The sequence below is a fragment of the Micropterus salmoides genome, unplaced genomic scaffold (genome assembly GCF_014851395.1).
Source record: "Micropterus salmoides isolate LMB-PRFRI ecotype aquatic unplaced genomic scaffold, ASM1485139v1 Ms_hic_scaffold_3, whole genome shotgun sequence".
Classification (NCBI taxonomy): domain Eukaryota; kingdom Metazoa; phylum Chordata; class Actinopteri; order Centrarchiformes; family Centrarchidae; genus Micropterus; species Micropterus salmoides.
In genome coordinates this window covers 35,185,818-35,203,539 of record NW_024042261.1, presented here as the reverse complement: position 1 = coordinate 35,203,539, position 17,722 = coordinate 35,185,818, and the positions used below count along the sequence as shown (strand labels likewise).

The following is a 17,722-nucleotide window of genomic DNA, read 5'->3' as shown; positions in this document are numbered from 1 at the left end:
AGAATTTGTGGCACTTTGAGGATGAGGTAACAAGGCAGACGGAGGCTTGAAACCACTTACGAAATATTGAGGCTTTTGCTTTTTGGAGTTTGTTTCCAAGTTCTGTCTTATTGTTTGGTTTACACCTATACTATCCTGTTATCAAAATGCCAACAGGATACTATACTTCCACCCTCATTGATACTTAAGAATCAACATTGGATCATTAAATTAAGTGTGACAGTGAACTTCACACTTCAGCAGGAATGTGCACTTGAAACAGGATCTAAAGCTAAACTGACCATGTGGAACATCTTGTGTACAGCTGTGGATTTGTTTTTCAGTTCGTGCTTAACAGCTAGTTTTGTATATCTGTAAATTAATTCATGAATGTTTCTCATTAAAGAAATTAAAGTTAGCGTTGACCGATTTGAAAATGTCTAACCCATTAATTGCAAACAGTTTTGCAACAGAAGTTCTATGATCCAGTCTGCAAAACTTGAGTACAAGAAGTAGATTATAAAATGCTTTATTGGTAAAAACTTTACAAAATAAATTAAATATATAAAAGTAACATTCAATGTTAATCACTATTGATTCTGCTTGGCACGAAGCTTCTGTAAGGTTTTCTGTAGAGAGAGAGAGAGAGAGAATTTTTTATTTTTTAAACGTTTGGTGCCCGCAGTTCTTCAATTAGCATATTGTCTTTAAAAACTTCTCAGACACTCATTGTTTTACCTGGTGGAACTCCTTGGCCTTCAGTCGGTTTTTTGCATAAACTTCCTGTCTACTCCTGATTGCTTTCTGATGCGTCACCTCCTCCAGCTGCTCATACAGTCTGCAGAAGCACATGTTTTAGATTTAAAACAAATGACTCTTCTTAATCTGTGGCTGAAAAACATTCAGAGCCACCTCTGCTTTGGTGTATACTAATACAGATAAACATTTACAGTGTACATGTTTAAAAAAAAAATAGTTTTAGTAGTACCTCTGAGTTCTCTGGTGCATCTTGGAAACATCTTGTTTCCTTTGCTCAGTTGTGCAGATCTTCACCTCATCCACTTTTGTCAGCCTGGAATCACTCACTGAGGGGACAAAGAACATTTGTTACGCAGATTGTTGCAGTAGGTTAATGCCTCTGCTACAGTTGTTGACAACTTTACAAGGCACTGACTTATGGATTACGTGTAGAGGAGGCTTAAGTTCTTATTTTGCTCAAGACAGAAATAACAAAGAGCCAATAGTGTGTCATGGCAGTGAAAGTATTGGCATCCTAAATCGAGCGCACCGTTTACAACTTTGACATTTTGGGGTAGGCATTCTTAGAAAGCACAGTACAGATAAATAATTGATTTCAGATTAATAGTTAAATATCATTATGCTGCACTTAACAAAAGCAAAACCAGAGTTGTATAGTTCCTCTTTGTTGAAGTTATCTCTCAATACATCGTGACCTGAACTTTATCCTCATTAACTTTGCAGTAATAGTAGAACAGGGTCTAATACACAGCTCCGAGTGGCTGATTGTCTATTTAGTACACAATCTATTTTTCTGACCGGTTGTTTATTCACACTTTCAGTGGGTATAAATACAAATGTAGTGCTCGTGTTACTTTAAGTGTCCAATAGTGTAAAGTTGAGATACCTGGAGGAGGAAGCTGGGGCCTCTTCTGCTTGATGAAGCCAGATTTCTCCGTTTGATGCTGCTCAGCCTGTTCTCCCTTTGACTTGGTATTAGTTTTGTGTTGGTGGTCCGACTTAGTCTTTGACTTACAGGTAACTGATTTGGAGTCCTTAGTTTTAGACTGCTCTCTGGCTTTAGATGGGGCTTGGATCTCAGGTTGAGTCTTGGCAAGACCCCGTTTGGCCTTGATTTCCTCCACCCTTTGGGATGATCTCTGGAGCAAAGCTCTGCGCTTCTGCTGGCAGACCTCCTCCAGGCCTCCGCTGGGACCCCACTGAAACTCCAGGAGTGTCACTGAATGTGGGGAAGGAAACCGGAAGGCTCATTCAAAGATTGTTTAATTAGTTTGAGTAGTGTTTCTTTTTTGTTGCTGATCACATCCATATTTAAATCTGAAGCAGCAATCTCGCCCATGCAGCACTCCTAACGTTATATTTCAGCTAGATATATTTAGTCTGCAGCAGATGTGATGTTACCTGGTTGCGTTTGGTTCTTGTCCTCCGGAGTCTCATCAGGTAACGTGGATTCTGACCCCTATAGAAGACACGGTTTGGGTTCAAAGATCAGAAAGACACCTGCTGCTGAAACCAAGTCATGACATTTTCATAACCGTACAGTCACCTCTGTCTCTTGGCCTTTCTGTCCTTCCTCATCAGTGATGGTCTCTTGGTCCTGCAATGTGGTATCGGTCAGACTCACCAGTGTTATCTCTGACTGCTCCAGGATTCCCTTCTCACTGGCAGCTTCCTGATAACCGGGAGAAATGACTAGTGCACAACTCAGCCAGTGACATAACACACAAGATATAAAAGTAAAAAAAAAAAGAAATAGGAGGCATGACCAAACTACGTAGTGTTGCCTTATTTAGCACCTCAACGGTCAGACATGATGCTTTTTCAAAGTTTATCAAGGTGAACAAAAACACGTGATCGTACCAATATCTTCTCTGAGACAGGAATTGCATTTGTCAGGTTTGAACCCTGCCCAGACTTCAGTTCTCTATCACAGAGACCGCTGGATGGGACTGCATCTCCTTGTCTTCTAGAAATGCAGCTTCTATCTGCACCCACTCCATCTGGCTGCGGCACGCTCATAGTAGGTGCATCACACAAGGTTAAAGCTGACAGACTCAGAGCTGTTAGCTCCACAACAGATTCATGGATATTGTGCTGGGAGGTGATGAGCTGGGAGAAAGATTCATGTAAGGCAGGGGAAGCGTTCAAGCAGCTGGAAGGATGCTCTGTTCTAAGGCGCTCAGGAGACTGTTCAGACTCAACAGAAGAATCATCGTGGGTCTCAAACTCTTCAGAAGGTGTGGAAACACTGCGTTCCCCGTTGGCTGGCTGTCCTTCAGGAGACGGAGGCACGTCGTGATCTGGCAGGTGAAATATCATGGAGGGTTCTGCTGTTTCATTATGAGTGACCTCAGCCAGTAGTGGGTGGAATGAGTCTGAACCTGGAAACACTGAAAATGGGAATAAACATGCACATAACGCACAGTTAAGGTTAGAAGAAAAAGTGTAAGAAATAAACATGCAAATACAAGATAGAAGACTTAAACATAAGTGGTTCCCCAAGTTAAACTTTCTCTTGAGCTACAAACAGACTGTAGAAAGTAGATTTGTCACTCACATTACAGCAAGGAAAGTGAAATTAAGTTTGTAACTCCCTTCTGCTCTGTAGATATACATATTGTGCATGATGAGAATATACCCCTCTTATTTAACCAGCATAATGTCTTGGGTTATTTTGAAATTGGCTGTAATTACCTGAACATTTAACACCTCACCTTCAGTCCTCTCCGGGTCCAGGTCCATTGGACTGGTTTGGTTCTGCAGTGTCTGGTCCTGTGGATGTGGATTCACACCCGAGGCACTGTGCGACGAGGCTTCAGGAGGCAACACTGGGTATGACGGCACACTGGCCTCAGTTGAGACACCAAGATCCACATGGGTCCTTTCATCTACAAACCGTAGATGAGTTGATGTTAAACTTTCAGAAAGTTGATAGATTTCTTTCAATAATATCACAGAGTACGGTCTAGACCTGCTCTTTTATTTATATAGCGCCAAATCACAACAATAATCTCAAATTGAATGAGCATGTCAAACCTGACCATAGTGGACATGTGAGACAACTGAGAGAAGTCATTACATATGTTGATATAAACTGGCAGTGCAGGCAATGTTACTGCAGTAGCTCAGGGCAAATCATTTTATCACAATTTGAATTCAGCTGTACTAATTGCATACTGAGCTACGTGATATGAGGATTCACTGTCATTTGATGAATTAATTTCCATGTATCAATTAATTGTGTAACAACACTGACAACTGGTCATTGTCAATCTTATAGTCCACTAATAATTTGAAACCGTAGTGCACATTTCAGTTACCCCATACAATCCAATTTACCTGAGCTTCCACTGTGCTGGCCAGCAGACTCGTCCAGCTCCCCAACCAGTGGTCTCATCCGGCTCTCCTCCCGACTTCCATCCAGCCATGTGGTCGACTGCTCTGACGCCATCTGACCCATCAGCTGGCCTGCATAAAAGTCCTGCCCACCACTCAGCCAATGAGAGCTGGACTGATGGGAGAGTCGACCAATCATCCGACTCAGAGTGGAGTCCCATCCAGCTTGATCCAAGCTCACCGAAACCGGCGGACCTGGTTGCTGACCAATCATGGACGACTGAGCTGATGGATGACCGACCAGTTGTTCCATGGCCGAGTCCCTGTGATCGGCAGCGAGACAGGATGACTGATCCATCAGCTGACCAATCAGAGGTCTGAAAGAGTCCTGCTCTTGGTCCTCAGCCAGTGAAGGGTCCTCGCATGGGATGCGCTCCAAATTTGTATTCACTGTACTGTCCCATTCCTATAGCAAAAACAAATAAACTGAAGGCTGGTATTTTCCAGGAAAAAAAAATCTTAGAACTGACGAATGTAAGTTATAACCTGTAGGTTTATTTCTTTCTTCCTGTAAATATACTCAGCACAAACTGAAACGTCCTCTCACTTACAACTGCTTTTCATTTTCAGTGTAAATGCATATACAAGTAAATATTTGTATGAACATAAAAAGATTAATCAACTAAGACATAAACTGAACAAAGTTTCACAGAAATGTTAGTAACTGAAATGATATTGCAGTTTATTGCCCTGGCAACACCGGCAGTCCTACTGCCCCCTTGCAGCATACCTGAGGCATGTTCACGCAAATATGAAGGGACCCTGGGCATCTGTCTGAGTCAGTAGAGAGGTCTCTTTAGTGTTCTAAGTTTCTATTTCTGTGACCTTAATTGCCTACCGTCTGCACGTTCCACAGGTGCACGTTCATCAATTGTTTATGGTTCATTAAACAAGCACGGAAGACACCCTTTTACAATAAAGAGCTGTGAAGTTACTCGGATTTTTACAGAATTATCTTTAAAATACAGTGTCCTGAAAAAGGGACGTTTCTTTTTTTGCTGAGTTTAGTTCTTGGGACATTGTAACATTCAACTGGAGTCACATTCCTTGTATGTGTACACATACTTGGCCACTAAAGCGGATTCTGAAGTGTGAAATAAAATGGAAAATACACCAGAGAAACTGCGTCAAACTGTTCAGAGCTGCCAGCTCAAGTAACATGATCGACTCAATCAGCAAGCCATATACTGTACAGTTTATAATTCCTTTAAGTACAAGTTTGTTGTTAACTTAATATTTTCTCAAGTGGCCACTGCAGTGTTACAAGGTAAAACATTGTGGTTTGTGAGGCACTGACCAGGCTCCTCCTCTGTGCTCCTGCTGCGTCTGAGGGAAGAGAATGACGATCAGTAGAGCCTTCATCCTCCTCTCCCTCCTCTGCAACTCGAACCAAAGACTGCTGAGAAACTAAAGAGTCATGTTCCTCCACATATGAGCCTTCAGTGTCTGCAGATAAACAAGAAACTTTATGAAGATATTCTGGTAGTACGGCTAATAACATCCATTTCACACAGCGATTTGCCAGGTGTGAAAAGGACATGTAGTACAAACTTCCAACGCTGAACTTGTACTCTCTCACTTGCCAATGTGTTTAAAAGCATGGCAGCAAAGTAATGCCAGGGCACAGATGTGACGACTGCTATCAATCTGCCAAATAAAAGAGAGAGGGGGTATTCTTGGTATAAATGTGTGCAGTATGTGTAACATACCTGTGGTTTTCCCAGTGGTGCTGAGGGAGATGTTAAGCTCCCTTGTGTATCGGTCTATAATGCGCTGGATGCTGCTGTCATTAAATACAGAGTCTACAGCCGAACCATCATTAATACAGACGCTTTGACCAGATGGAGAGGAGTCGTTGAGTAAACCTGCTCCTCGTCCTTGTTCTGCACGTCTGAGGGGCGGGGATTTATCTAATGAAGAGGTGGGTAAAGACAGGAGAGCAGATTTAGGGTATAACAAAAGTTACACACACAACTAGCACGCTGCCTAGAGTATATAAAGTGTAGGTCCCATGTACTGTACCTCATATTGTCCCCTTTAAGATGCACAGACATAACAAACCACATTAATATACAGCAGCAGCCAACAGGTCCAACTGCCTGCAGAACTGAAGCATATTCCAACAGGTCCCATAGTAATGTTTACAATTAAAAAAAGGGTACAGAGTCAGATTCTCTATTAAATGTTGGTAAAATGATCTAAATACTTCAGTTCCATCTGTAAAAGCTGCACAGGATACTTTTCTGATGTTTTTTGTATTGCTGGAATGCACAAAATTCACAGCGCATATCAACCACATGGTCAAAATCAGGAACAAGACGCTTCTGCTGTCCCTCACCAGTGTTTAAGTTTTGCTCCGGATCGGTGGTGATGTAGCTGCCGGTGGAGATGGTGGTGGAGGAGAGGCAGTCAGAATCAGGAGGCCTATGTACAGACTGACACACATGAAGAGTGGAGATAGACAAAACTGGAGTGATTCAAATTTCTTCAAAACATTTTAAGACGCATTCTATTTTTTTGTCATTTTAATTTTCAGCAGTCTTCTTTTTCTAAATTAATCATGCTATTGCCTACCCTCATGAAATGTATTTAAATTAAATACAGTTCAGGTCCAGTAATTTTACTTCATTGCTCAGTATACAGAACACACACACACACACACACACACACACTTAAAGGACAGTCAGACTCCCTGAGCTCAGTTCAAGTGTAGAATCCCTCATGAAATGTATTTAGATTAAATACACTTCAGGTAAAGTAATTTCACATCATCGCTCAGTTTACAGACACAAACATACACACACACACACACACACTCCATACAGACAGAAAAAGCTTCTCTGGCATAATCATAGGCTGAGGCAGATAATGCTCAGATTTGGCTAATTTTCATCATTGATCCACAACATGTGAATCTCAGAGTATTAAAATGCAGAAGACGCTGTGCCATTATGCAATGAAATGCATGTGTTTGTACAGAACGATGTTAACACGTGGGCACAATTACTAAAATTGGAACTGCATAGGATAAATCACAAGTTATAGTTGTACATCTTCAGCTGGCATCGGTTACCTCTGTGGGGGATCTGTAGCTTGTGATTCCAGGACCGGAGTAATCTGCTCCTCTCCCAGAGTCGGAGGAAAGCGGTGAGAATATTCTCAGGACTGAATCTGGAAAACAAAGTTCCAACCAAGTGGAAATTTCTTAATTTTCAATCTATTATTTTCTAATCAAATACAACCATTTTCTCACATTTGTATTCCTCATCTCACCACTCTTCACCAACCCTCTACATACCAGACTCTGAGGATTCTGGAGAGGTTCCTGCCCCCATCAACAGCCTCTCTCTCCAGATGAGATGGTTGGATCTCGTTGAGCTCGCCCCAGAGCTGGTTGTCCTTTCAGCAGTCTGCTGCCCACTGCTGGACCAAGAGGGTGTCTGCAGAGTCCTGTCAGAGGACACAGATGATTCCGATTCCTCCTGCAGATCCCATGCAACACTGTGTGAAGGAACCATCACACTCTCCTCTGGGCCTGGAGATAGGAAACGCCAACAATCCAGTCAACTGATATTCCTCTCCATAGCTAGTTTGGGCATGTAATAAAACGGTCCGTTATTCATGTGTTTCTGGGACTAAGCTGACCTGCAACTTGGCTGGTGTTGACCGGCGTCTCCACTTCTTGAATAGCACTGAGCTCATGTTGTTCAGTCATCATCTCCGGGATGCCGAGCCTGACGCGAGTCACCGGGGGCTTTGCTGCTCGAGGATGGAGGTGGTGTCCTGAAGGAGGGACCGACTCTGGGGCAGGTCGAGCAGGAACGTTGCTCTGAGAAATGGGATCTTATGGAAAATTAAATAAAAGTTCAGATTTTAATGAAACTGCAGTGATTTATAGTGCCTTTAATTCCCAGTGATAGGGATATTGATGCATAACACTAATTAAAAACTACAGTAATGCCTTCTAATGCCACTAGATAATTAAAAACAACATGTTTTATAAGTTGGAGTTTAAATGTGTAAATTCATCCAATTAACGAAACAACATGGCACTTCAGATCAGCAGGATATTTTCACAAGATCACAAATAGAAAAAGGGTAATTTAGTAAGAAAACAATTTTCCAAAATTATGAAACTGTCTCAAAGATGAAAAAAAGTAAAATAAACCAAACTATCTAACGTGTTACTTACCCATGTCACCACTGTTAGATGGCGGCTGTTGAGGGGAGCCATCTTTCTCCTGGGGGTCTTCTAGGTGCGATAAAGTTCCTCCATTAGTCTCCTCTATTGCCCTCAGCAGAGACGCAAGTAATTTGAGGCGGATCTGACCGATGTTCTCTGAAACCAACACTTCACTGGCAGCCTCTGTAACTGGCTGTGGATGACAAATACATCAAGAAAGTTGTTTTCATGTCTTGTAATTCTGCCACAATATTCAAAAAGGGCAATTCAGCAGAGTTGCGTCACAAAATGAGGAGACCACAAACATTTCAGCTTGGGATGGGGGTCTCTCCACTAATTACTTCATACTGTCGTTTCTCCAGAATCAGGAGGCCTATGTACAGACCGACATACATGCCATAAAAAGGAGATATACAAAACTGAAGTGATTTAAATCAACTCATTTTAAAGAGACATATTTTAAATGTTCAGCAGTCTAGACAGTCACACTTTTTCCTTTTAGTAAAGCAGTTTATCTGTAGTGAAATGACTTAAATTTGTATTCAGTATATGAATATAATATTAATTTATACAGACTCACTGAGCTCAGTTCAAGTGTAGAAACCCTCATAAAATGTATATAGATTAAATACAGTTCAGGTCCAGTGATTTCACATCATTGCTCAGAATACAGAAACAAACCTTTCCACACAAAGACATACTCAGAATTACACTTTTATATGCACATTCACTCCATATGGACAGACAGGCAGGCAACCCCCCCCCCACACACACACACACACCCACCCACACTACACAGAATTACACTGTTAAATACTCACTCCACACAGACAGCGTGCGCACACACACAGTCATTAAAGGAGAGTCAGACTCCCTGAGCTCAGTTCAAGTGTAGAAACCCTCATAGTGTATTTAGATTAAATACAGTTCAGGTTTAGTAATTTCACATCATTGCTCAGTATTCAGAAAATAAAATCTGTGCACCCATTACTTTGTTCTGCTGTTTTATCTTAGATTTACAAACAAACTACGATTTGTCTACTGTAACAGACACCAAGGCAGTCCCCTCACTTACTTGCGCATCAGTATGAATCAGAGCCTGCAGCGTCTCTTTTTGCTGTCTCATCTGCTCCATCTCCACCTCCTGTCTTTGCCTCTCCTCTGCCTGCTGCCTCAGCGCCTCCCTCTGCTCCTGCAGCTCTCGTCTCTGCCTCTCCTCTGCCTGCTGCCTCAAGTGCAGTGCCTCCCTCTGCTCCTGCACTCGTCTCTGGACTTCCTGCAGCTCTCGTCTCTGGACTTCCTGCAGCTCTCGTCTCTGGACTTCCTGCAGCTCTCGTCTCTGGACTTCCTGCAGCTCTCGTCTCTGGACTTCCTGCAGCTCTCGTCTCTGGACTTCCTGCAGCTCTCGTCTCTGCCTCTCCTCTGCCTGCTGCCTCAAGTGCAGTGCCTCCCTCTGTTCCTGCACTCGTCTCTGGACTTCCTGCAGCTCTCGTCTCTGGACTTCCATGTCGTCCTCTCTGGAGCTTAAGGATCCAGTTTGCAGGGAGCCGTGCAGCAAGGTCCCAGGCTTAACAGGTGCATGTTGTGGAACCAGAGGTGCATCATGTTTGATGCTCGGGCTAACGGCTTGGATAGAATTGGAGGTTGGCTGGAGAGGGATGCTGGTTGAGTGATGTGTTGTAAAGTGTTTGTAAGGCAGTCGCTGTGTATTGACCGAAGTGAGTCTCGCTCTCTCTGGAAGGTGCTCTGTTACTCTCTCCATTATTTTGTCAGTCAACCAGGTGGTGGCAGCTGGTCTCTGCTCCCTGGAACTGTTCGAAATAGATTGTACTTCATCCGGCGGCAAATTGAAGCCAACAATCAAACTGGAGCCAGCAAGACTGGGAAGTGAGGACAACATGTCAGACTCTCTTGTGGGAACTTCCACAGAGGTTTTTGGTTTGGCATGGGTGAATGCCGGCACTGCACGACTTGTATGGAGTTGCAGAGGAGTTGGAAGATGCGCAGACTGAGCACTTTGCAGAGACGGGTGAATGAGGCCTGGAGGCACGACAGTGGGCAGTAACGATGTGGCGGTGATGTTGTAACGAATTTGTAGAGCTCGCTGGTATTCTTCCAGGCGTTGGCGAGCAACTTCTACTGACCTCTGGTGAATTCTAAAATAAAATAAAAAGGTCAGTTCAATTTTATTCATACAGCCAAATATCACAAATGTTCCTCAAGTAAAAGTATCCTTTCCAGCATTCGACACCCTCTATCCTAAAACCTAAAAGTAACATTATATATGATGGTTGAATTGTTGTGTCATCTGCTCAGAATAACTGCATGTTAAAGTGGTGAAAGTGACTGGATAATCAAGTCAAGTTTGTCTTCAGGCTTTAGAAACACACCTGTTTTGTTCCAGCAGCCGCTGTTGGTATTCTTTAATCCTTCTGGTATGTTCATCTTTACCTGCAGGAGGCAACAGCTGTAGAGTGCAGGAGGAGGAGGTAAGAATTAATCAAGACTGAAGCAACTGTAATATGTTGACACTAATTAAATATTACACTAAATAGGATATCTTAAAAGATACCTGCAAACATTAGAGTTTAACCGGACTATTGAGAATGGCATATACTATAATTTGGACTGCATAAAATTGCAGCCTTAAACATCTGTTATCAAGCAGGCACAGATTATTAACTCAGAATAATACATCAAATAATTGTGAGTTGCCATTTAAGACAATATGAGAGGGGCCTACCTCAGTGGCTAGACCAGGGGGAACAGCGGTGACTTCCCGGTCATGGACAGTTACCTCCGTTTGGTTAATAGGTACTTCCTGGGTCACTGCAGCCTTCAGATGTTCTCTCTCCTGCTGGGCCTCAATCAGCATCTGCTCTAATTTGGCCTTCTGCTCTTCTAGTTCCTGGAGCAACACCACCTGCTGCTGCTTCTCCCTCTCAAGCTCCTCTTCCTGGACATAAATAGGTTTGAAAACAGTGTCTGTTGCCAAACTTCAAACACACCTTACCTATAAGGTTGATCATAAAGCCAGTTTTCAGCTAAGCGTCAATATTGACCGTATATATTGAATGTGAGGTAGAGGAAAAAAAATAACCTTTGAGGGATCATTTGTTTTAAAGATAATGCAAGTTGAGACTTTGCAGTTTGAAAAATAAGAGCCCACATAATACAATCTGTCTAATCCCTGGACCAAGGCAAGCAGGTACTTCTCAGTCTGCACCTCTTCCTCCTGTGAAATGCAGTCCTCAGAGGATTTCCTCTCACTGCAGCCCTGAGTGTGGCTCCTGTGTTCATCTCCATTCAGCCTGCATTATGCTCAGCTTTACTTTAAATGTCGCCCCCCAGAACAGGGAATCAAGCTCAGAAGTCTCTTCTGAAAATTTGACTTCCCAGCCCAACACACTCCTGCTTTAGATAGAGGCTGGACTAATTAAGTAATGACAAACACCTGGATCAATACATTTTGACCAATCACAAAAAACTCTTTAACTCTACAATGAATACTGATTAAGGGGATTTTGTAAAATTGGGATTAGGGCTTTTTTGTGAACAGGTTTAGCTAACTACCGGTACCTTGGTGTGACATAAAACTCAGCACTCAAGTATCAACCTTTTGCTTCTTATAGTTTAACTATTTGTCAGTTAATGTAATGCATTTGCAAAAAATTAATACAATTAATTGTTATGTTTGTTCCTATGCATAACTGCACAATAGGGCTGAACGATTTTGAAAGAATTACAGAAAAACTGCAATGGCTGATATTGAAATTGCGATATGATATTGGTGGGAACATTAATTTTTTGCAAGGACCGGTACCAAACAAAGATGTTTTCTTATGTTTGTATAATGTGATGAGTAGGCAGGACATCTCTACAGCATGACAATATTTAATTTAAAATTGTATTTTGACACACATCTAGCCTTTAAAAATTTTTGCAGGTCCTGAAATTTGAAAATTGCAGTAGGCCATATTGCGTTTGAGAAAGTTTTAATTAATTGTTCATCCCTACAGCATACTGCATGTTTCCAGTGTCTCCACAATATGTTCTTACAATATGATCTAACAACTGTCACCGGATATACAGGACACAAGAGCCCAACCAATATAGGATTTTTTTAAGACAGGATTTTGAAATCTAATCTATCGGGTGATATTCTTCTTTTATTATTATATTATATATTTCATGAAGCTATGAGACTTCACCAAAATAACATGATATAATGCAGTTTAAACATAAACTTTATTGTTATAAATAGTTCTTTGAACCAAAGCACAGCTGATTGCTGTGTTTTGTGGTGAATTTCTATGTGAACTGGTGGCAAACTGTGTTGCCAATAGGGAAGTTGCAAGAATGCCCTCTGGTGGACAAACTATACAACGTTTCCATTTTTTATTGTCATTTATAAGCTGATACCGATTTATCTGCAATTATCTCATATTGGCTGATAATATTGGAATGGCAATTCATCAGTAGGGCTCTAGTACACATATTTAAATCTGGTTACCTGTGAATGGCAGCAGACATTGCTCCTGACCTTTACGTTTAAAATTATTCCTGCTCTGTAGCAAACAAATGGGACTCAGGATGTACCCTTTTCTTTCGTTCTTCTTCAAATTGATGACTTCTGCTGGCAAGTGCATCGGGAAGTAGAATATCTGCTGCAGTTGACTGATCTGTTGCCTCCGATGCTGGTGGAATTAAATACAAAATGATTATTATCTTACAAAAACTAAATTGTGATGCATATCTGGAAAACAAAACTGGAAAAGAGCCAAAACCCCCCCCCAGCTTAGTAGCAGTGGGACTGCATCACTTTGACCATACAGTTTTGTTTTTAAAATAGATAAAAATCTAAAAAATATTTATAACATCTTTATATATCAATAATTATCATTATTTTATATAAATTTAGAACATGCCAAAGCTCAGATAAAAGAGAGTATCTAGGGGGGAAATTGTCAGATTGTGCATGGCCTCCTAGATTTATTTCATTACAGTTGATACATTGCAGTTTTACCTGGTGGTGAGTGGACAGACGATTTGTCTTTCTCCTCGCTGGTCAGAGAGCCTGTGTCGATGGTTGTGTCCCGCTCTGGGACCTGATCGGTGATGGCGGTCGGTGAATCGGCTGCAGGCCCATGACTTCCGTGGTCAGTCAACTGGTTCCTCTGGCTCCTGATACGATCCAGGAGTTTCTTTAACGCTCGTCTAGGAGCAGGTTTGGAGGGCTCCACTGCAAGTTAGAAAAATAAAAATGCTGAATGCAGTTTGAATGAATTATGTTCAGATTATCACGCAAGACAGATAGTTTGCAGGGCTGTAACGATAAGATACTTGTACTTGACTGAAGAATTTACATAAAATGTAAATAATATCACAGTAAACATTTTTAACAAATGTAACAACCCTTAAAACTAATGAGGTCAGTTTTTCTGTGTATCTGGTGCTTCTCTCCACCTTGAGCAGATGTTTCCTGCTCAGTGTCATGTTGTGTGTTTTCTGTTCCCGATGTGGCAGTTTCATCCAGTGTGACGTCCAGCTCTTGGTCCTGGCTGCTTGTCGACAGAGCTGGCAGAGGCTCAGGCACGAGCTGGACCACCAGGTCACCTTTGACCCCTGGGATCAGACACAGTAGGTGTTTAATGAGGCTCCATTAAAACTAGACACTATTTTACAATACAAAAATACAAAAAAAGCTCAACGCATTGACAGACTGCCACCTTCTGGCTCTATATTTGGATGGTTTTAAGCTAAGCCATAATTACTGAAAACCGGTGACACATCCTTGTTACAAAATACATTCATAGCAAATTACTACACTGCTGAACTGTCCTTACTCCTCTCTCCAGTATACATGTCCTCAAAGGCAAACTCCATCTCCCTCTGGAAGTCCTCCCTCGTCTCCTGTCTCTTATAGAGAGGCTGGAAGATCTGAGCAGGCATCTGTGACACCTGCTGTCTCCTCCTCAGCAGGTCTGTCTGCTGCAGGTGCTCCAGTTCAACAAGCAAGCGCTCACGGTCCTAAAGGAGAGCATCAAAAACACATCAGGCACAAAAAGCTGCATTTGATATATTATTAATCCTGATCATTCCTTTTCTCTTTTCACAAGTTACATGACACCTTGGCATTCTGATACAAGTCTATGAAACATGTTTAGTGAAAATGTATTTTATTATTTTCCTATGAAGAACTGCACTAGGATCTTGGATCACCGTGGTTCTGTTTTTATGTGACAAATGTGTCAAGTATACAGACAAAACATCCATTTACGCCCAGCAATACAAATCATCACTACAATCGTTTTATTACTTAAAAAGGGTAGTCTTCTTACTTTTGTAAATACTGTTGTCCTGCTGTTGGTCAAAAGTGTTTGCAATAGTGATACCAAGTAGCATCATATTATCTGTCAAATACACGTGAACAATTGGCTCATGAGGTACCAAGTAAGTTGTACCTGCACAAGATGTTCCCTTCTCAGAGCCTGCTTCCCTCTGAGACGAGCCTTCTCAAGTTGCTCCTCTCGCCTCCTCTTTTCCTCCCTCTGTAAGTCCTGCAGTCTCCTCGCCTCCAGCTCAGCTCCTTCATGGGCATTTGGCTGCAGACACATATACAGATTAGACAACTCAGAAAGGAGGGGGACTAACAAACCATGAGCTTAAGTGCATAAAATAATTGGAATCACCTGCTCTGTGTCTCCTTCTCGGTCCACTGTGCTCTCAGGCATGTGGTAATGCGTAGCAGCGAAAGCGCTCACATCAGATTTCTTTACCACATGTGGCTTCTTGAAATCGATGTTCTGCTTGAGCAAGAAAAGACGATGTAACCTTGACTTTTCCCAGATCTGTACGACTTGTGTTCTAACACCACAGCCTTAGGAGAGAATCACTTCAGATAAAACACGTTTGATATTTGCGATAAATCACAAACACACAATAACATTTCAGGGTTCAGCAGCAGACTATCTAAATGTGGCTGGGAGTTTAATTTGTATTATTTTATTTAAGTAAGCACAATGAAATACAGATTATGTAATGTTTAGCTTTTATGCACATCCTGTCTCTCTTGGGCTTTTTTCCGCTTCTTCCTCTTGTTTTTCCTTTCTCTCACATATTTTCTAACATGGTAGCAACACTAATTTGTAGATACAATAAGGCTGAGCCTAAGCCAAAACAAACATGATTTGTGAATGGGCATATGAATCCACAAATAGACTAAGCTGGTCCAGACTTCTGAATCAACAGCCACATTTCCAATTTTTATAGCAATTCAAATAGATTAATAAATAATGAAGAGATACCAAAGAGCAATTCAGTCTGATTATCAGGCTACAGACAAACATCTTTAGATGTGTCATCTTGTTTTGTTAACAATCGTTAATTTGACTGATTCTTATCATAAACTAAAATGTCACCTACCAAATCCAGGTGGTCTATTAGGCCAACTTAGAACAGGAAAACAGTGAGTAATTATTATTACAGATTGGAAAAATCACCTGAATGGGGTTTGGAGGAGGAGGTGGGAGGCTGGCTACTTTTGCTGATCTTTCCTTTTCTACCTGTAATGCCTTCTTCCTGGCATTGATGGATCTACAGAAAAGCAAAGGAATTGACTCAATGTTCTGTTAATTTGGTAATTTGAATATAATTGATTATAAATGCAAATGTTTGTGATGCTGCTCACCGGCTGTGCCTCTCATGGTCTTTAAGTTTCTGTGATTTGAGCTCCTTCAGGGCTTCTCGATAACGCTCCTCTGCTTTGGTGTGATTTTCCCCCTCTCTCTGAGCTATGGCTGCCAAGTCGGGTTCCTTTTGCATAAAATCAAAATGACAACACACAGATCTAATGATTTGTACAATGTATACATCTTCAAGTCAAACTATTATAAAGTGATGGTTTTCTTGACATTTTGGTTTAAGACGTTTTCCTTGGTTTGGCCTTTGATTATCTGTTTCAGTGAGATTTAGATGTTATCTTACGTTTTCTTTTGCACTCCTGTGTCCCTGACCGAGAAGCTGGAGGCTCTCCTGGTATAACATCTGCAGTGTGTTGAGTTTCTCCCTCTGCTGTCGCTCCCAGTCCTCCCTCAGCTGTTCCTCCAGCTGCTCCAGCTCACGCTGCCGTCTATGCTCAACCTCTCGGCGGATCTGCAGCGCGATGTACCTCTGCTGCTCCCGCACCTGGTTTTCAATACAAAATATATACATGCATACTCAGTCTTAAAACAATATCTGATTTTGAAAACTATCCAGAGGGGTATTTTTCATAAAGGTGGCTCAAAAAAAGCAAGATGTGCTGTTTAAAGTGTGTCATAAATTACAACAACAAACTGAACCAGAACCAAGCTCCTTTATAAAAGCAAATCAGAGCTGATAAGATTCACTCTAGGCTGGTTTCAGAACTGTTCATCATGACTTTGAAACAGAGACCAGAGACATCAAGCACAGATCCCATAAGTTCATAGTAAAAATAAATAAATAAAAAAAACTGTGATGTTCACAGCCACAGAATACATGATATGGAGAGTAAAATATTACACTTTACCACTGCCAAAAATATTTTTTTTATTTTTAACAGATTTCTGGGTATCTGTTTCTTTAATTTGTGCCATTTAAAGAGATTAAGTGTAAAACAGCTACTTCCCATAAAGCGGCAGCCTGATTTTTGGCTTTATGTCAATTGCAGCGCATCAAAAGCACATATGGTGACTTGAATACTGTGTATACACTTTAGATTAAAAAGATTTGAGGTATGCTAAAGGTACAACAACCCATGTCAAAACATACTCATGATCACAGTGCAACAGTAGCATTAAGCCTGGTCTAACTGATAATATTTTTTTTAATGAAACATCCATTGTGTTAATTCTGTACGTCTGTCGGTTTATCATTAAAAAAGTGGAGCAGAAAGCCTGTTGTTGTTATTATCACCAGACATTAACGTTAGTTACCTGCTGTATTCGCAGTTTTCTCCTCCTCTCATGTTCCTCTCGTATTATCCGAGCCTCTTCGTTAGGGCTCAGTCTTAATCTGGCCACTTTTCTCTTCATTTTCTTCAAATGTGCTTTTGGACATTTCCCCAAAACTAAAGAAAACAGCAGGAAACGTTAGCTCCACCGTTAGCCGTGCTAACTAACGTTGGCTAGCTTCACTGTGTCGCAGGCATTCACAGCCATCACGACTTAAAATTACATTTTAGAAAGTAAAAAGTAAAGCTAATGCGAATTCATTACAGAAAGACCAAATGAGGTGAAATCCAGCCCAGATGTTTTGTTTATCACCTGAAACCCATGCCAACCTGAAACAAACGAGTGAACGTTTTTGTCCTGAACGTCACATCCGGTGGTTTAAACTGCCCGCCGCCAGTCCCCTTACTAATGTTTCCGACCAGAGACTTAA

At 41.5% G+C, this 17,722-nt stretch overlaps 1 protein-coding gene across 2 annotated transcripts; it reads right to left on the bottom strand.

The window, feature by feature from the left end:
- Positions 1–492: 492 nt before the first annotated feature.
- Positions 493–17,673, bottom strand: cep295 (centrosomal protein 295). Of its 2 annotated transcripts, XM_038692235.1 has the most exons (29): positions 17,275–17,671; positions 16,304–16,504; positions 16,008–16,132; positions 15,820–15,913; positions 15,010–15,123; positions 14,782–14,922; positions 14,164–14,347; positions 13,784–13,942; positions 13,344–13,559; positions 12,917–13,014; positions 11,061–11,273; positions 10,708–10,784; positions 9,393–10,473; positions 8,327–8,510; positions 7,780–7,977; positions 7,433–7,669; positions 7,208–7,305; positions 6,473–6,569; positions 5,844–6,044; positions 5,432–5,580; positions 4,078–4,540; positions 3,453–3,626; positions 2,599–3,128; positions 2,285–2,410; positions 2,140–2,197; positions 1,625–1,957; positions 968–1,064; positions 718–817; positions 493–608 (listed from the first exon to the last, which is right to left on the bottom strand). In XM_038692235.1, the coding sequence occupies exons 1-29, from the start codon at positions 17,371–17,373 to the stop codon at positions 570–572; spliced, it is 5,886 nt and encodes a 1,961-aa protein (XP_038548163.1). In that variant the 5' UTR covers positions 17,374–17,671; the 3' UTR covers positions 493–569. The 2 variants fall into 2 exon arrangements, with proteins under 2 accessions (XP_038548163.1, XP_038548164.1); XM_038692236.1 differs by lacking the exons at positions 493–608; positions 718–817; positions 968–1,064; ... (1 more) ...; positions 2,140–2,197; positions 2,285–2,410 and having other exon boundaries at positions 2,912–3,128; positions 3,433–3,626; positions 17,275–17,673.
- Between the last annotated feature and the right edge of the window lie 49 nt (positions 17,674–17,722).

Coding starts and splice junctions, on each gene's coding strand:
- cep295 (XM_038692235.1), bottom strand. CDS start 17,373: ATGAAGAGAAAAGTGGCCAGATTAAGACTGAGCCCTAACGAAGAGGCT. Junction 8,511..9,392: donor TGATTCATACTGATGCGCAA/GTAAGTGAGGGG, acceptor TGTCATCCACAG/CCAGTTACAGAGGCTGCCAG. Junction 7,306..7,432: donor TCCAGAATCCTCAGAGTCTG/GTATGTAGAGGG, acceptor TTTGTTTTCCAG/ATTCAGTCCTGAGAATATTC.